Raw genomic sequence first — 19,016 nt, forward strand, 5'->3', positions numbered from 1 at the left:
CTGCTGCCGCCGCCCGCCCCCCGCCTCCCGCGATTCAAACACAGCACCCTCGCCTCGCCTCGCCGGCGGGCAGCCAATGAGGAGCCGCCCGCCGCACAGATCGAAAGGAGGATAAACCAGTCATAAGGCGAATTCATATCAAGCGGCCAATGACAGCGAAGAGAGGGCGGGCCCAGGGCGGCCGCGCCCCGCCCCGCCCCGCGGTGCGCAGCCTCCCGTCAGAAGAGGTGGGTCGGTGCCTCTGGAAGGGGCGGTGGTCGTCGGTGCTCGGGGGCATTGATGGCGGGGATCGGCTGCTGAGGGATGTCGGCTGCGGCGGAGCAGGGCTGACACAGCCCGGACTGGGACAGTGCGACTAGGTTTAGGGAAAGCCGGGGCTCGTAGTTGCCCCGCATTGGGAGCGCTGAGGGAAGAGCCCACGAGAAGGAACCCGGCCAGGTGCGGGGCCGCCTGTCCGCCGGAGTGCGGGAGGGGAGGGCGGAGTGGGGAGCCTGCAGTCCGAAAGGGACTGGCTCCATCCCCATATCTCGCTCGAGCGGCTGCCGCTCGCTCTCGGCTCTTCTCTGCACAAAGCGAAGGGAGCCGTGTTTCCTGCCCGGGGAACCTGCTGAGAAAAACGAGCGTAACTTCCCCATTCTTAATAGACGAGCCCTTCCAAAGGTGCAGTCCTGCGAGCTGCCCGAGCCCCGGCTGGCAGGTGCGCGGCCCCACGGCGCTTGCAGAGTGGGCTCCGGCCGCTGCCACAGCCCCGTGGCTCTGTGAGCACCCCCTGAGCGTTTCCCCTCAGCGCTACCCCTCGGGACTAGCAGCGCGTTTATTCTGGCTTCCGTCGTAATGTGGTGCCAGTCACGTCCGAAGGATGAGGAAGGTCCGTGTGTCCAACCAGTCTGTCAGGGCTGTGAGCATTGCACAGCGGTTTGGGACCAGAACGGCAGAGCAGGATGGCAGCTAGTGCGCCTCAGGCAACGTTTGCTATTCTCTATCGGAATCCACTTTTTTCTTTAGATTCTTGCTCTAATTTCTTTTAGCAATTGTCATCCTGCGCTGGAGAAACGCAGGTAATGTCACACTGCATCTCACTGGCCCGAACAGCCTGTTCTTTCGGCCTGAGTATTAACACAGTTGTAACCAGCAGAAATTTCTGAAACCGATTTGCCTTCTGTGAGTCACAAAATGTGCCCCTGTGCTTTAACCTGCTCAATATAAAAGCTGGCTATTATGAAGAGGGAGGGGATGCTCAGGCATGATTTCATTGTAGTGCTATTAAAGGGAACATCTGGGGAAGGAAGTGTGGTACCTCAACTTCTAATTGAACCTATTTCATAAACAAGGTGCAGGACCAGATGTACCAATTAGGGTAGAGTTGTGTCAGATCCTGCATATTATAATTAGTCATGGTACTAGAGGCCAGTTTGTGCATTGTTAGAAGATTTTTGTTGAAGAAATTTCAAATATCCTTCAAATTTTCTGAAACTGAGGGGACCATTTTTCATTTGTGTCAAAAGGAATCGAGTCAAACAATTTAGAAATGACTGCTAGTAATGTTAGTGTGAAGCACTTCTATTCTTGGTGCTTATGGAATTTGAAGGAAAGTTCTCCATTTTGAAGACCTGTGCAGGGTGCTCCAGGTAGAAATAGAGGTAAAATGTCTACTTTTCCAAAAGCCCTAATATCCACTATATAAATCATTTCATTAAGTATATTTGTGAAGGCTTGAAAAAGCAGATGTTACTCTTACCAATAACATACTCACTGTAATGACTTTCATATTCATATCAAACTTACTTTTAAAAATAAACATTTCAACTGTACATCTTTTCAATAAAATTTTCCTTAATTTTAGGTTTCTCAGTAAAAGATTGTGAAACCAAACTTGCTACAAAAATGCAAAATTTTGTCCCCTGAAAATGGTATTGTCTTTACAGATGTAGAAAAATAAGTTTAAAGGTATACATCACGGTCATTCTGAAATATTTAAAAAATCAGCCATATTCTTAGAAATAAATTGGCTTTATTAAAATTAATCCTAGGCTTCCAGTTGTTTGTCAGCTTGATTTTTTTTCTTAGCTATAGAGTGAGATTACCTATTCTTTGCATCATGTTTCATATCACAGCATCTTACATATACATGCAAATGTGCATCCATACTTTATTTGCTCTTCAGGAGTTCATTTTCTGTGTTGGGGGATAAAAAAACTGCCTGTTCCATCTTCCCTAGTCCCTACCTGATTTGTGGTTTTTGCATGGTCCTTGCCTGGTGATTGGGAAGTTCCTCCCTTCCTGCACAGCAGCCGCTTTTCAGCCGCCTTGTAAACCACAGGAAGGCTGGAAACAGCCTTGGCTTTCATTTCCTGTTTCTTCCATGGTTATTTTTATGAGGAGTTCAGGGAGCTGCTTATAGAGCTGCTGATCAAGCAGATATTCAAACCAGGTATTTTGATGGATATGTGAAAATTGCATTTAGAGTAAAATTGTTAATATGCAGAGGAGCAAAGTGTGAACTATTGACGTAAAGCTCTTCATAGTAAGGCTGAAATAAAGCCCCAGTTAAAAACAAATTCCTGGGAGTAATTATGTATTGGGCTTATAGAATCAAGTATGGTCAAGGGCTTCTTTTAGGTAGCTATTAAGCAGCTTTAAAAGATAGAGGTTCCCTGGAGCTGGCTCTTTTCATGGCATGGTTTACACCAAACATGCTAAAGTAATTTATGGAGAAGATCAGCATCTTAAAAATAGTTGGCTGAATATCTGATTGATAGATTAAAGAAATCTGTATTCTTGGGCTGAATCTCTGTTGTTTGGGCATACATAAAACGCTGTGTGCTACTTGCTATCTTTTATTTACATGCAGTCTTCATATCATGAAAATATTAACTTAAAGGTGTTTAAATTGTTTTATTGTTTATTAGGTGAAAATATTGCTTCCATGGTTTTTTAACAATTAGTACTTTAAAATAGTAGGGTAAAATTTGGTATTTGTTTTGAAAGAAGTATTCCCCTATGTACATGCTGCGTTTGACATTCATAACATTGGAATACATAATTATTTTTGTAATTCTCTTTTGTAACTTGAGGAAGAAGAGAGCTGTACTCCTGGAAGATGAAGATTCTTTGGGGAATTCATACTAATGCGCTGGCATATTCCATGACTACCTTAGGTGCTGGAATGATGAACAGCATTTTTAATTTCTACTATGTTAAGCTTTTCCTAAACCGATACAAAATTTCAGAAAGCGCATTTCATATAGCACAGGTACTGTACAATGGAATATTTTGATTACCATGTTGTGCTATGCAACAAACAAGTGATTCTTTTAATGACAGATTAATTTTGGAATCATTGCAATTAATTAACAGTAAATTATCTTTGACTTTAGTTAATCCATAATCCATATGGAACTTACACATAAAGCACATCGTTTACAGTCTACAGAGTAAAAATCTCCAGACTTAATTGCTGAAAAGATTTTTACGTTTGATAGCTTGAAGTAATTTTCTAAACTGATCTTGCGCCTTAGCTCTGTAGATAAGTTTGACATTAGTGCTTTCCTATGAACTGTTTAAGTACTTAAATACTGCATTTATCCTGCAAGTCATTATCCACGTGAGTAACTCTTGTTGTAAATGGTCTCCTGAAAGTAATGGGCCAGCTCATCTTTTGAATTAACTTGCTGTGAGAATAATATCTGAGCTTTTCAGGATGAAAGCCCAGATATAAAAGGTTTTGAAAGAGTAGAGTCTTAGAGACAGTTTATTTCACATGTAGTTGGTCACCTACCCACTTATTAATCTTATTTTTTCAGCATTTCTAATGACCTATGACTACTGATAAGAGTCTGTTTTAGAGTCTCTTTTGACCTGAGTAGCTTTTCTATGTATTTATTTCTTATCTGAATAGAGGTTTATTTTAAATAAATATGTTGTGTTTGTGTAACTTCTGCAAAAGAATGACAGTAGCGACAAATTCCCTTGTTTGTGGCAGGTTGTGTTTATGATCTGGAATGCCATCAATGATCCCCTTTTCGGATACATTCAAGACAACTCCAGGCTGAAGTGCTGCGCAAGGCGCCAGTTCTCGATTTTGTACGGAGCCCCTTTGTACGGCTTGGCCTTCCTGCTGCCGTGGTTCCCCTGGAGGCACTATGAGGAGGGGGACTGGCTGAGCGGCCTCCACCTCATCGTCGCGCTGTGCGCCTTCGACGGCCTGCTGACCTTTGTGCTCCTGGCGCAGTGCGCGCTCTTCGCCGAGAGCTCCACCAGGCACGAGAGCAGGCTCCAGCTCATCAAGTACAACCAAGTGGCAACGTTAATTGGGTCCACAAGTGTTCTCTTTTGTGGGCTCATATCGGATAATATGGAAAACTTTGCTTATTTTCAGGCTTTTGCTGTTTTGATAGCAGTGCTAGCGACAGCTTGTATGTGTTGCACAGGTAAATACAGCACAAGTCAATACGAGCAGAGAGAAATTCATACAGAGGATGGTAATCTGGGAAACAGTGGTGGAACTTTCTCCTTGACCTCAGTAGTTTCATTGACCAAACAGATCATGACAGAGAAGAACTTTCTATGTTTTGTAACAATGAACTTCTTCCAAGTCTTCCACCTAGCCTTTTACAACAATTTTATGATGATCTTTGCGGATAATCTTATTCCTAAGGATGTCCTTTCTTCCTCAGTAAGAAGTATCATGTATGGAGCAGGTTTTATTTGTCCTCAGGTAGGCGGTCATACTTCTTTATTTCTAAATATGAAAACCTGGTGTTTTAGTAGTTCACAGTATCCATTTAACACTTGAAAAAATGCTGTATTTGGCAGAAGACAGTGGCCAAAATGAGTACTAAATCTCACTCCCCAGTGCTCTAGAAGAAGGAAGTACCTCTGTGTAGGCTGATCAAGTGTAAGAGGTAGAGAGAGCAGTCAGACAGGCTGGTAGAATATCTGTTTAAAACAGTGTGAGACATGAGTAGGCAGGGAATGAATGTTTTGTATCCTCCAGTGCTTACAATACCTAAGCATAAAGGAATGAAAAACGTGGCCAAGACCAAACGTTCCTAAAAGCAAAATCTACAGAATTCTGAATTATTTTTTGTTTTGTTTTGTTTTCTAATACTGTGTATTACAAATGAAAGACTAAGCTCTTCTTCAGGAGGTTTCTGAAATAAACTGCGCAAAATACCAGAAAAAATTATAGAGTTTGAAAAGCATTGTTAAAATATGTGGTATCTCAGTCATGGAAACCAAACAAAACACTAAATAGCTGCTTTTGGAGAATAATACATTCCCATTTATTTTGTTGTTTGGTCTCTTGGTCAGCAGTATTCATGGGGAAGAGAGACATACTTTTAAGAGCCCAGTCAGGGATGAGGGGAGGAGTGATGAACTGAGAAGAGAAAGAGAACCCAAAAGAGTAATGCTTGAGAACAAGAAAAGCAGCAAAAGTATGTCCCACAGAATGTTACCATACTTGTCTGCAGTAAATAAAAAATTCCTCTGTTCATTGCCTTCTAACTTCTTTCTCTAGGTCTTTAAAAACGTTCTCTGTGTTTACTTGTTGGATGCTGAAAGTCAGGATACTCAAAATATGAATATTCATCATAGGTGTTGATGGTGTTCAGAATTTTTTAAAATCAGGCTGTTACATTCATTATAGTGGGTTCTGATAAGTAATATATATAAAAAGATAAATGAAAGTGCAACTGGAATTCAGAGCTCAATTTCAGTTCCCCTTTTGGTTTTTGCATATAAAACATACAGATCCTGAGCATACCTTCTGCTCCATAACTCCTGTCTACAATTTCAGCTTTTGTCCTTATCACAGGTTTAATAGTTTTGGGGTTTTCTCCTGTACCTCAGACAGTTAGATAATGAACTTCAGAAATAAATCAGAAGCTACAGAAGTTAGGAAAGCTTAAATAATTTTACACTTAATATATAGCAATCACTTTTATTGGTAAAATCAGTGTGACAGTGTGAAAAGAACAATCTTTCAGAAAATGCGTCTCTCTCTGCTCCCCAGAGACTCTTTGTCTAGAAGGTCACTGAACCGTAGAGGGTTTACTGTGACCTTATTTTTCTCAGGTTTTGTCTCTTTGAGCTCAAGATACAATAAGAGAATTCTCTGATGGCAATGTCCTGAACTTCCCTTGCTGGAAAAACACCCAACCCTTGTAAAATAAAGCTCCTTTTTATGAACTCTGCTTCAAACTAGAATTCAGCTTCTGACTTAGGTTCCTTCTAGTAGTGGATGTGAGGAATACAACCTGCCCACAAGGAAAATGTTGCTGTAACATAGACAAACAACTATGAATTTGCATCATTGTTAGTATTTTCCTTACAAACAGTCTTAGAGACATGCAAGAAGTGAAGAATTTTCTAAGTCATAAGTACTTCCTGAGACAGGGTTATTTTGCAATTACAGTGAGACAGGAACATGGTGTTTACAATAGCAGGCATTACAAGATCCCTTAGTATTTCTAGTGGAGGCACTTTGCAGCAAAAATCCCTGAAAACAACCAGGGGGAGGAGTATGTTTTAAATTTGTTACAACAAGATGTTTTTCTTATACTGACTTTCTAGATTTGTTTTACCTCCTGATCAAGTAGAAATCTTGAGCTTTTTTACAATAGCATTTGCCATGGTAATCTTTTTCTGACCGTAGCATCCTGGTTTTATTTGTTATGTTAAAGCAATTCAGTTTGGGAACAATTGTACAAGGAAAATTCTTTCCTCTTCTTCATCTGAATATTATACAGTTCATCTCTGTAACACAGAAGAAAGGAGAAAATGTGGATCTTTATACAGTTTGTATATTTGTGACAGAGAGGAGGACCATGTACATGTAGATGACAAAGGCCCATATAATAAAAAGAACATAATTCATTACAGCATGTCCTGTTGAAAGTGAAAAGTGAGGAACAATGTAAAAGAACTTAAATTTTGTTCATACTATAATCAGCACTTAATATCATTTTCCTGAGTTAGCCAGTCTCTAGATTCTCAGAATCTACTCCTTGCCAAGATTGGCAAAATTAAAGCTCAGCCATGCACAAGCACTGGCCTCTGCCTTTCTCTGCTTGCTAGTAAAGCTTCTAACTTGTTTAGTTAAGGCTGTCCTGGTGAGCTTGCTTTGCCAGCTTAAAAATCATGCTTGATTTCTATAAATGCCAATGAAAATAGTAATGTTAATGAAAAAGCAATTACTGAAAATACTTCTTGTCAGCAGTTAAATGGTGAGATGTTTGATTTACAGTTATACTGCAAAGCTAATACTTTAAGGGATATCAAAAGTAAAGATCGTGAGCATTAAATAATAGGCATTGTGGGAAGAGTGTTTCCTGCAGGATATAGCAGTTCTCAGTGGCTAGTTTTTGAGTGAAAGGAGACTGTACCTAGAAGAGGTAGCATAGAATGAGCCAGTAGAGAGTTGTCTTTGTTCAGTTTCTATTTTTTTATTTTGTTGAACTTCTTAGAAAGGGTCGTTGTTTTTTTTTCCTTTAAAGGGTATTAATTATGTCAAGTCTGTGTTTTATAGCTCTCCTAGTGCTGAGACACTGTACTGTATCTTTTTATCCTAAATATGTATATATTATCTTTTTAGTGCCTTGTTCTTCTCAGTCATACTTCATTGAAGAAGTTTGGTTATTACAGAATCATCTTGTTTTCCTTTTACTATGAAGGAGTAGCTGCTGCTGTCATGTGTCTCCTAGGGCAAGAACACTATTATCTGCTGGCATTCTATGTTACAACAAACATGTAAGTAAATCCATTCCCCTGTTCATAGACACAGCTGAAATACTTCTAACAGAGCAGACACTTGCTTTTATTTCCATGAAGATTCTGCCTCTGCTTTCATGGTTTTCTTTCTGTTTCACTTTTCAGAAAAGTTGAAATTCCAGTTACAGCTATTTTTTTTTTCTTCCAGCTTTCATTTTATTGTTTTAGCTTTTATTCTGCTTGAAATAAAAAAGCCTAAAATGCAAGCAGCAATTATGGTTTGCAGGCACATGCCTCCAGTCACTTTAAGCTGAGATGCAAGGGAAGGAGAATCTCATGTTTTCCACAGCCATGGAAGAGCTCAGCAGAGGAGCTCCCCAGGGACTGTTTGCTGGGAAGGCTCAGACCTCACCCTGTATTGCAGGTCCACTTGTGTGCTGCACTGCAGGCAAATATGGGTAACTCAGGTGTTTGTTGGGTAGCCAGCACGGAGTCCCATTTCCACTGGTGCTCAGTAGTAAGGTGCCAAGCAGTAGTATTTTCACATAAGTGTATAATGATACATGGAAAACCTTATTTCAAGATAAAGAGCTGTTTGTATCAGAATATTGTTATAGCAGTTTGGTTTTTTTTCTTCATGTTCTCTTTCGTTGTTGTCTCTCTACATGTTCTTTCTTGCCCTCCTTTTCTTCGTCTTTCCCTCCCCATCCTGTTTTCATTCTTATTTTCAGTATTGCAGTCATGGGCTACTCTAACACTGAATTGTGTGAACAATAAATTGAATTTCGTTATCTGCATGTTTTAAATGATGAAGATGTGTTTTGATTTCTCCAAGAAAAAAATCTGAGGTACCTAAACACTGTATGTTTAAAGTCCTGGTTGTTAAAGTACCTTGTTAGTTAAAGCTCATCACACCCAAAATTTAATAAGACACAGAAATTGTAATATTTTATTTCATTGTTTCATTTGGCTGTTTGTTAAGAATCAGCTTTGTGTGTGTGTATGTTTAAATGCATATCTATATACATCTGTATACACTGTAAATACATATATAGGAATGCATGTAAACTATTCTTTTTATTCTAATTCTTCCACCTAGAAGTTTACCTTCCACATGGTCATGTCTTTTCCAGATTTCAAGAGCAAGTTTTCAGATTTCCCTTTTTCTGAGGTGTTTCTTTTCTCCTGATAATTTTAAATTACATTTACTGATAATGTAAATTTATTGTCAGAGTATTCACAATCTTTTACAACAATGTCCAGCAAAAAAAAGAAAACCCCCCACTTTCAGGTTTGCATATTGATTTCTAATTCTCAACTAAGAACAGATCTAGTAATGCTTTCAGACAGATCACCATGTTTTAAAGAACATGCCAGCTTTGTGGTTTTTGTATTTTGCAGAATATCAGTGTTTGTGTTAGAATGTCAGTTACAATTTCATTATAAAGTGAATATAAGAACTATGAACATCTTCAATATTTTGTTTTTCTTTAGGGTAATTGTGCAAGCTTCATTTAGCTTGTTCAATTTGCCTTTGGCAGATATTGTTGATGCAGATTTAATAAAGCACAAGAGGAGGTAAGTCAGTCATTACTGTTTGTTTTTTTTTAAATATGGTGTTTGCCTTGTTACTCTTTGATAATAAGTTGTGTCAAAGTAAAGACAGTAAATTATCTGGGATCCTTGATAGAGAAATCCTTTTTGTGAGAACAACTAAGTGAAGATCAGAACCTGAGTAAAGTTTCCTGCAGTTACTTCAGCAGAGTAATTTAAACAGATAATTAAGTTATTTCTCTTTTTTCTTATACTATAATATAAACCAAGTCTTATCAATTTTAGTGGCTTTATTTTTGTTAGCTTCAATTGAATGACTTTGTAACCAGATACATCTATAATCATGTATGGAATTTTCTGAAGGCATTTTCAAGATGGAAAAGGTGTTAAGAAAGCTTTGCCTATGCTAGGTAAAGTGCAGATTACAAAGTCTAACCTGGTTCCTTTATTTCCCTGATATAAAAGTGCTAAAACCTGCTGCAGAATAGCATATTGCAACTTATTGATCTTTTGGATTTTTATCAAAGTACACACAACTTCTTGTTGGTTCGATCAATTGTTATGTAAGTGTAGATTGAGTCCTGTTAAAGAACTTGCCCCTCAAAGGGAAGACCTGTTGCTTTCATGAGGAAAAATCTGCCTCACTTTCTGGCCTATGCATGCAAAATCTTCAGTTGTAATTAATTCTCCATGCATGTAATTTAACTTCAGTAATTACTCAAAGTGCACAAAGTTGAATTTAAGTACGAGTCACTTCAGAATTGGGGCAAAGCTGTGTCTATGTATATATGTGTGTATATATATATATATTTATATAAATATATGCACATATACACACCCTGCAGTGGTTTGTAACCCTTAATTTCCAAATAAATTTAAATTTCATTATGAGAGTAGATCTGTTTGCTATCATGTGTGAACTAGATAAATCTAAGGATCAGGATATTTAGTATTTGCATATTAACAGGATTCCAAGCTTTTTAAAATCACGATTGAAATTAATATACTAATAAGTTTGTGTTGTGCATTAGTTTGTTTTTTTCCCCAAATATTTTAGGTTACCACTTTCCTCTATGGTTTTTGGTACCAATGCTTTATTTACCAAGCCTGCCCAATCTTTGGCTCCAATGGTTGTGGTTACAATATTAAATCATTATGGATATTATAACCTGAATAATGTACCTGGTCATCCTGATATAAGGTGAGTTCAAAAGAGATACTTTAAATCTTAGAAAATAACATTAAATACTCCTGTAATCTAAAAAGCAAATTGATCAGCAATTAGTTTGCATCAACTGCACTTCCGAAACATAAATACTTTAAAAATACTTATCAGTTGTTTTAGTCTGTGTGGAAGTACAAATGTTTTTAAAAGAGTAAATCATTTATTGAACAATATGCATCAGGATATCTTTTAAAAGCAAAAATCCGTTTTTTATTTGAGAGAAAGCAGTATAATCATTGGAGGGAGGGAATTTGCCCCAAGTAGGAATGTATCATTTTGGCTCTGATGCTCCCTACCATTTTAATGCAAATGGTTTCATTGTAGTCCCTGGAGACCTTAATACAGCATAAAGCTGTGGTTGCTGGTTAGCTGGACATGTGTGGGCTTTTATAAAAATAAATTAACAGGGAATAACCACACTGAAAGGGTCACTGGCTGTATTTATGACCATCAGGAGGAAGTGGCAGCATAAGGAGTAACTGAAGTCGGGGCTAAATGGAAAAATCGGTCCTGATTAGGATTTACTTGAGGAAACAATATAAATATCCTGAGAACTACATAGCTCTCCTAAATTTTTAGTAAAAACCTAAAGAAACAGACGTACACAATTTTATATGAGCTTTTGTGGAAACAGCTCCCGAGGGAGAGAGGTCTGGTTATGTGTCCCCTAAGGTTAGGAGAACATTCTGTATTTGAGGAATTTTCTAAAAAAATGGGTGAGGACAAGCATGACATAAAAGAACAACAGGTGGTCTTCAGAAATGCATCCAGACAGAAGCAACGGCAGCTTAAGTTTGAGGCTATGTGTGAGAGCAGCTTATTTTAATGCATTCTGTAGATAGCCAGTGAGATGATGTGAAGAGGACATGAACCTCATTATAATGTCAAATATGATGAGTGATTTTTGCAAAAGAGTGATAGGTTGAACTGGATGTGGATATGAGAGAGCGGAATATATTAATCTTGATGATTCAGAGAAATTCAGATTTGAAACATAAAAACTGCAGTTCTGATCCCTTTCAATCAGAGAAATGATCCCTTTGTGGATGGATTTTAGATCACAGTAGACATAAATCTTTTTTGCCTGGTAAATAGACCCTGGACTATAGCAACAATAAATTTATTATATAGAGTTGAAATACTTGGAATGCTCAATCTATAAAACCTGTGTTTTCACTTGAGTCATGCTGAAATTTTATTTATTTCACTTGGGCCAGGAACAGCATGAAACATACAAAGCTGAGACTAGTGAATCAGAACACCTGAAATAGATTATGTATTTCTCTTGCCCATCCTTTCAAAAATAATTTCTTAAATATTAAGCAGTTTGCCCGTGTTTTCTGTATACGCAGTGTGTGAATGGGTTTTCTTTTGCTTGCAAATGGAGTACAGGGTTGATATACAACCCATAATGACCAGAAAACTCAAAGTTGTTTCTAGGGAGTCAGTTTGCCCTTGGCAATGTACTCAGACCACTGACTGAGCTATGATTACTTATATATATATTGAAAACCTATTGACTGATCTCATATTCCAGCCATAGGCAAACAGTTAAAATACACTAGCCCCAGGACAAAGTTGTTTGAAGACAAACAGAAATTAAATACAAGAGATTGTTTAAAATATGCTCAAACTGGTTTTGGGGAAAAAAGGCATTTCACATATGTGAATTATAAAAAATGAAGCATTATGGCCCATGCCAATACAATCTCAGCTCTGTTCTTCCTCCTTGTCCAAAGCCAGCAATATCTAATAAGTGTTTTGGAAATCATTTGGTTTATTAGGTGTAGTAGCAGTGAATTGTGGAGATAGTACAGAGGACCCTTATTCTGCATTAACAAAATGTTTGGGCCCTGAAAATATGTCTGAAGAGTTCCAAGAAATGTTGTGTACTGGGACAAAGCAGAATATGCAGTCTATGCACTATTTGCTGCATTCTGAATGATTTTCAGTAATTTATTTTACTAATAATTATTACTTTTTCTTGAACTGAGAGTTAAACTGTAGCAACAATGATGGAGCAGCTAATCCTGGAAACCTCCAGGCACAGTAAGGATAATAAAATCATCAGTAATAGCCAGCATGGCTCCACCAAAGGGAAGTGATGCTTGACCAACTGATAAACTGCTACAGTTAAATGACTCACCTGGTGGACAGGGGAGGGCAGTGGATATTGCCTGCCTGCGCTGCATTCCTGATGACCAGGATGATGGGGCAGGATGGACCCTCAGGAAGTTTGGGGATGACACAAAGCTGGGGCTGTGGCAGGTGCACAGAGGGTCATGCTGTCATCGGGGGGATCTCGACAGGCTGGGGAAATGGGCTGGAATGGTACCTGGGGCTGCATTACACAAAGTGCTGCCAGCAGGGCAAAGGTGATCCTTCCCATCTGCTCATACATTGTGCCACATCCTTAGGAAATGTGGTCACTCTGCAGAAGTTAAGCACTTTGTCATGGAAAAGGGTTTTTTAATATCCTTAAAATTTGAGCAATACTTTGAATGGAGTGTTCTGATTTTTCCTTTCTTCCATCATCATAGCAATATGTACCCTGTATGGCTTGAGATGTTTTTTGTTCTTGTTTGGGATTGGTTTTTTTTTAGTTTGGCTTGATTTTTTTTTTTTCTTTGCTGTGGAAAAGACGGCTAGTTTAAAACCTCCCTCTTCTGGAGAGCCACTGCAACTACCACCAGCTTCTCTTGAGAGTGCTTTTCAAATTCATTCTTCACAATGAAGTTATTTGGCAGCAACTCTTCACCATTTATTGAAGACACTTTAAACTGTTAATGCTTTCATATTGAATTACTGAATTACCTGACATTCTTTTCAGAGTGATTTTACGGCTGTTTAGGGAAACATTGTATGTTTTATTCTGTGGGTGCAAAAAAAAAGGTAGATATGGAAATTTCTGAAGTTACTTGTTCAGCTGTAATTGAGCTAAAATCCAAGATCCGCTCTTGATATATCCCAGTCCCTTAATGAAATATTTTCCCATTCCTTGTTTTGTGTATTATAGATATTTTTTCATAATTCCTGCAATAACTTGGGGTTTTACAGTACAATAGGTAATATTCTTAAATCAGCATTGTTCCAGTGAAACCAAATCAGGATTGCACAGTGTGAGTGATTTTGCAGGTGTTCTTTGTTTAAAGATGGAATAAGGTTAGCAGTGAAAACTGCAATCCTTTTTAGAGTACAGAACAGGACAAATGCAAGCCCCAACATCCTGTTAACTGTGTCTGAGTCCTGTTCTCAGTGTTAGGTGGTAAAGTGATGTGTCTGTGGCCTCCCTGCTGGCTCTGCTTCTGCAGTCCCTGGGGGCAGTTGTGCCAGAGCTGTGCATGATGTGGGCTCCTTCCCCAGTAGGTGCACTGGAAATGCAGTTGGATACAGGCCAGTAAACAACTCCAAATGGTAAATTGTTGTCACTGCCAATAAACATTGGCTATGGACCAGTGGCCTGCTAGTGAACACTTCCAGTCATAAATGCAATTGCCCGAGTGATTAAGTGATTTACTTGTGAGCCTGCGGGCTTTTGTTTTCTTATGTAGCATTAGTGTGTACATGACTTGAGATAAACTCTGCTCCTTTATGAGCCTGTGTCTCTACTAAGGGCAGAATCTGGGCTTTGTTGGAGGTTGCAAACATTTTTTCTGTTAAACCGAGTGAAACACGAGTTGATTCTTTCATGATTCAGAGCTCTTAGGTTTTATTCAAAAACCTGCTCAGGGTTTGGGATATTTTTCACACATTTCAGGTTTTTTGGACCATGTCCATAGCTGTTCTGTGAGTCTCTTATCCCTGAATGCTAAGGAAAAAAATTAGAAAGGAACATAAACTGCCTCATGGAGAGAAAGTTCACTTAGGGGCTGTTTCTCAGCTTGAGTTGACTTTCCTGATATTTAAGTAATTAGAATCCCGTAATTAACAGAATGCAAGTAGATAATGATTCCAGCTACTAGATGAATGCCAAAATGCATGCTTTGAGCTGTCAGAAACCATACTGCTCATAAAAGGGAGCTCATTTAATTCCTGTATTTTCTTTCTTCATTCATATTTGCTGATGCTTTTATTTATTTTTCATTAGAGAAGTTTTAGATGAGGAAATGCCATGCATTCATTAGAAAAAATGAAAACTAGTGTTAATTTGACATGCATTCTTTCTATGGCTTATATTATCCTGTAATCATTTATTTTAAAACCAAATTAAATAAGGCTCGATATTTCAAACAGCCCTTGAAACAACACCTGAGTTTTGTGCAATTATCATTACTTCTATCTAGCACTCAGCAACTAAAACAACACACTATGTGGATAGTTAGTAGCACAGATTTCAACTCAAATAAATTAATTTCATGTTCAAATGTTTGCTTCCATTTTCTATTTTCTCTTCCAAAATTTTCAGTCTTACTAAAGCTTTTTGGATGCTCTGTTCTATAATTGGATGAAATTTGCTTAAATTGATTTCTATATTACATAATCAGGAAAGTAGTGAACAGGATTTCTTAGGTTGTATTAAAATTAACTCTTTGTGTGCTAATTGTCTGAATTCCTCCCAGCTAGAGAAAACAATATATAATACATATCAGTATGTAGAATTAGGAAATAGAAAAGGTATTTCTATTTCTTTTATTTAGAATTGACTGTACAGTAGTATGTCTATGTGTTTATAATGGGAATGTTTTAAAAATAACTTGTTTAGTGACCATGGAAGTTAATCTTTATATTGAAAGCTGTGTTCTCACTTGTTTCAGCAGGTCATTTTTAGATCTCCATGATGCCATGTTCTACCTGGTCTGTCTGGTTCCCCTCTGCATTGCAGTCCTACAGATCCTGACCTGGACTCCCTTTTCCATCCAGAACAGCCACCTGGCAGCTCCACAGTAAATATGGAACCAGTGGTCAGTGTATCTCCTGCTGAACCACAAGAGTTCAGTAAATTTTTCATGTGAGAAAGCAAAATTGCAAGTTGAAACACAGTTTGAGCTGTTTCAGTAAAGCTGTGTTTTCAGTCTCTATGAGTCCCATTCAGCCTTAATGCTGAACCTACACAAGCTTTTCCTAGTTCATTTGCTTTCTGTTAATGGGTTTTATCCTTAATTACTTTATTTAAAGTAATTTCTGGTACGTAATGATTCCTGTTAACTCATTTGAAGAAAGGATATGGCAGATCAGGGAAAGGGATCCCAACCCAGCACCTGGAATTCAAGGGAACTGTATTTTCTGAAGGTTACTAGTGGATTAATTTTGCCATACTGATAAAATGGCAGATCTCTGAAATTAATCTGGAAGATCCCAGTAGACATCCCTCATGGATGGCAGGAAGATGAAGAGAAAAATTTAGATGGTGTCTAGCTGGCCAGTATCAAGACAAATCTGACAGCTACCATGGGAAGAGCCAAGAGTAATTAACTACCCTGTAAAAGTCTGTGTAAGGCTAAAGAAGAAAAGGATTCAGATGCTGTTCAGTATGCTCAATATGGAAAAATCTCTGTAAGTCCTCACTGGCTTTCCAAATCTCTGCTTGGTGGAAGGTCAGTGCAGTTTTCTGGCTTTAACTGGGAAAATAATTTTGAAGGTATCCTACAGTTAGTGCTTCATACAGAATGTCAGGGTGGCAAGGACAGCATTAGTCTGTGGATGTAGGGTTCAGCTCTTGGACAAATGTAATCACACACAGTTACTAAACCAAGCTCTACCTGTTCAGTGGTGTTACATTGGCAAACTCGTTTGGTGTGTGACAAGTTAATTTATGAATCATCAAGTAGAAGTTAGTTTATTTCTGATTAATTCTTACTAGTTTAGATTTTAAATTAATCCTGTGATTTTTTATAAAATAAAGGGTTTTTGACAAAATTTCAGAAACATTGAGTCCTCTTCATTTCATATGTTGTAATGATAAGACACATGAGTGTGTTTACAGTACTCCCATTTAATCAATATTATTCTTTCGCCAGTATATCCACGGTGTAATTGTGCAGTGATAAATACCTTTAGCATAATACAATCACTGCATTTTTGTATTTTGTTTTGCCTGGGCAAACACAGTTTTAATAACACCTTTCTTAGGGAGTGCTACTTGAAAGAATAAGAGCATTGTGTGGATCCCAGTTTTAAAAGGCTGAGCCGGCTGATTTTCAAGGATCTACACTTACTGTGACTGGTAACTTGGAAAAGACAGGAGTGTAAGAAATGACTCTGCATTGTGATGGACACCAGCATAATTTAATGAAGAAGTTTGAGATCTGAAATACCAGAGTTGAAAAAAACATTCATTTGTGCCTTGGCTTTTACATTTGCAGAGCAGAAATAACATAATTTCCTTTCATTTTTTGAAGTGTGAAGCACTTTCAAGGTGGTGAATGAAAAAGGAGGAGATCATCATTAAATATTTAGAAATCTAAATGAATCCTTTGATAGGAATGTGAAGATTTATGTTAAAATGTAAGAAGCCAGAAGTGTGGTGAAGTTTGAAGTTGCCTTATCTGGTTTTTATCTGTCTTGTCAGAGACACTGTTGCCCATTTGCATTGTGCATGCTGACAGCATTATGTGCACATACAGCATCACTTGTGTAAATACTCTGTGGATAGGTAAATAGAGATACCAGAGCAGATACAGCCTGTGTGTTTAGGTTTTGAATTTGAAAAGATTTCCTGCATTATATGTATTTATTTTGTGTCTGAAAGACAGGAGCAGAAGTTGAAGGAATTTAAGTTAATATAATCTTTGATTCATTATATGAAACAGTCTTCTCCCTGACAGTTCCTTTAAAATGGTAATAACATAATAATGTAAAATAGTCTCTTTTTTCTTTACTATTTCTGTATTTCCTAAATTTCCCATGTTCATCCTATCCTCATAGAATATATATTTTAACATATACAATAAAATAATGTTATTGTACCACAAATAGGATTTGTTAGGTGACTCTATTAGCTATTTCTAATATTAAGTTACTAGAATATAGTGTACAACTGGAACAGTATTGTGCTGTACAACAGGAAATCTAATAAGTGGTTTTAAGAGGCAAAATTACATCAAGAAATCTTCAAAATCATCAGAATTATTTTTTCTGGAAAATGTCTGGTAAAATTACCATTAATTTACTGAAATAAGAAAGGAGTAAGGAGTGATACGACTCAATGCACTGTTTAAATAGGCTCTACAATCTGCTACATCTTTAGAATTCCTACAGGAAGAGTAAATAATCAAAGATTTCTAAGCAAGACAGCCTGAAGACAGGAGACATTAACTGTGGAATAAACTGATTTAGAAAAAAAAACCCTGAGAAATGTAATTCAAATTATTTAATATGTAAAATGTTGATAATTTTCAAAATTTATTATGCACTATTCTCCCACTTGTCTGTCCTATTTTCCTTGCTATAAGGGCAGGAGAAATGTCTTTTAGAGCACCAGTAGTCAATCCCAAAGAGGACTGAAAGAGTGTTTTAAATTTGGGTGGTGGTCTTCCTACAGGAATAGAAGATCGGCACTGTGCTGTGACTGACATTGCTTATTCTCCATTTCTCTGTCACCCACTAAACTTTGTTATCTTCTGCTAAACCTACATGATTGGTTTTGGCTGTGAATCAAGTAAAGGATGATCAAAGGCAAAAGTTCAGTGTCTTGCAACAGCTGGTTTCCCTGCTTTCTCTCCTTATTAGCCAACAGTATCTGAGCTTGAACTCCCACTGCTGGAAAAATGCCTCAATTTAATCTTGATAATTTAAGTGTCTAAAATAGTCTCATAACTGATAGAGGCTATAAGTGTGTGTGTAGTATAAAATATGAAATGCTGTGGTAAGCTCAGAGGAGGAGAAATGTGATGCTTGAATCCATTCTTAGAGTTTCTCTATAAATTCTGAGAATATGGGACTTAATACACTGAATGAATTTTATTTATTGAAAATCAATAGGCAGAAATGTCTGCTAGACTTAAAAGGATATTGCTCAATAGACACTAAAGAATGTTAGTCTAATATAGTAATAATATAATATATGGTCAGTGATAGAGTGAAAATATCGAATAAATGACAACAAAGCATATTTAATTTTAAGTGTGGAAAAATGATGTTTTCTGGAGCTTACAAGCCCACCTTCTTCTGGTCTTGTACAAAACGACTTTCCCAGTCTCCTGCTGCCCTGATTTTGGAACCACTCAGAAATCCATGTTGACATGGCTGGTAGGAATGTTTACATTTGAATACAGTTCTACAGCCTAATGGCTGCTGTCAGGAAAGACAAGCAGGAAGGGGAAGGAACACTTCAGATAAGCCACATCTCCACAAGTACTTCCAGACACTTCCTTGTATAATTAAGCCAGCTGGGGGAAAAGGCTCAGTAGTATATGCAGGCAAAAAAAAATCCAGCTGGTTTGGTAAAGGAACATACAACTGAGACTGGGGGGAGTTGTCCTGAAGGTCAGGACAGACCCACAACTGGGTTTCCTGGGTTACCTTTGGGGGAGAGGATTTCAGATCTGTGTTTACCTTAAAGACCTCTTTCTGGTAATCCCTTTCT

At 37.9% G+C, this 19,016-nt stretch overlaps 1 protein-coding gene across 2 annotated transcripts; it reads left to right on the top strand.

Annotated features, from left to right (window-relative positions):
- Positions 1 to 214: 214 nt before the first annotated feature.
- On the top strand, positions 215 to 16,353 carry LOC131584714 (transmembrane protein 180-like). Of its 2 annotated transcripts, XM_058850090.1 has the most exons (7): positions 215 to 227; positions 3,075 to 3,253; positions 3,983 to 4,717; positions 7,598 to 7,752; positions 9,208 to 9,291; positions 10,325 to 10,468; positions 15,247 to 16,353. In XM_058850090.1, exons 2-7 carry the CDS (start codon positions 3,101 to 3,103, stop codon positions 15,377 to 15,379), a joined length of 1,404 nt encoding a protein of 467 aa, XP_058706073.1. In that variant the 5' UTR covers positions 215 to 227; positions 3,075 to 3,100; the 3' UTR covers positions 15,380 to 16,353. The 2 variants fall into 2 exon arrangements, with proteins under 2 accessions (XP_058706073.1, XP_058706074.1); XM_058850091.1 differs by lacking the exon at positions 215 to 227 and having other exon boundaries at positions 3,016 to 3,253; positions 15,250 to 16,353.
- The last annotated feature ends 2,663 nt before the right edge of the window (positions 16,354 to 19,016 follow it).

The sequence above is a fragment of the Poecile atricapillus genome, chromosome 14 (assembly GCF_030490865.1).
Source record: "Poecile atricapillus isolate bPoeAtr1 chromosome 14, bPoeAtr1.hap1, whole genome shotgun sequence".
NCBI lineage: Eukaryota > Metazoa > Chordata > Aves > Passeriformes > Paridae > Poecile > Poecile atricapillus.

Coding starts and splice junctions, on each gene's coding strand:
- LOC131584714 (XM_058850090.1), top strand. CDS start 3,101: ATGAAGATTCTTTGGGGAATTCATACTAATGCGCTGGCATATTCCATG. Junction 4,718..7,597: donor CAGGTTTTATTTGTCCTCAG/GTAGGCGGTCAT, acceptor TTATCTTTTTAG/TGCCTTGTTCTTCTCAGTCA. Junction 9,292..10,324: donor TTAATAAAGCACAAGAGGAG/GTAAGTCAGTCA, acceptor CAAATATTTTAG/GTTACCACTTTCCTCTATGG.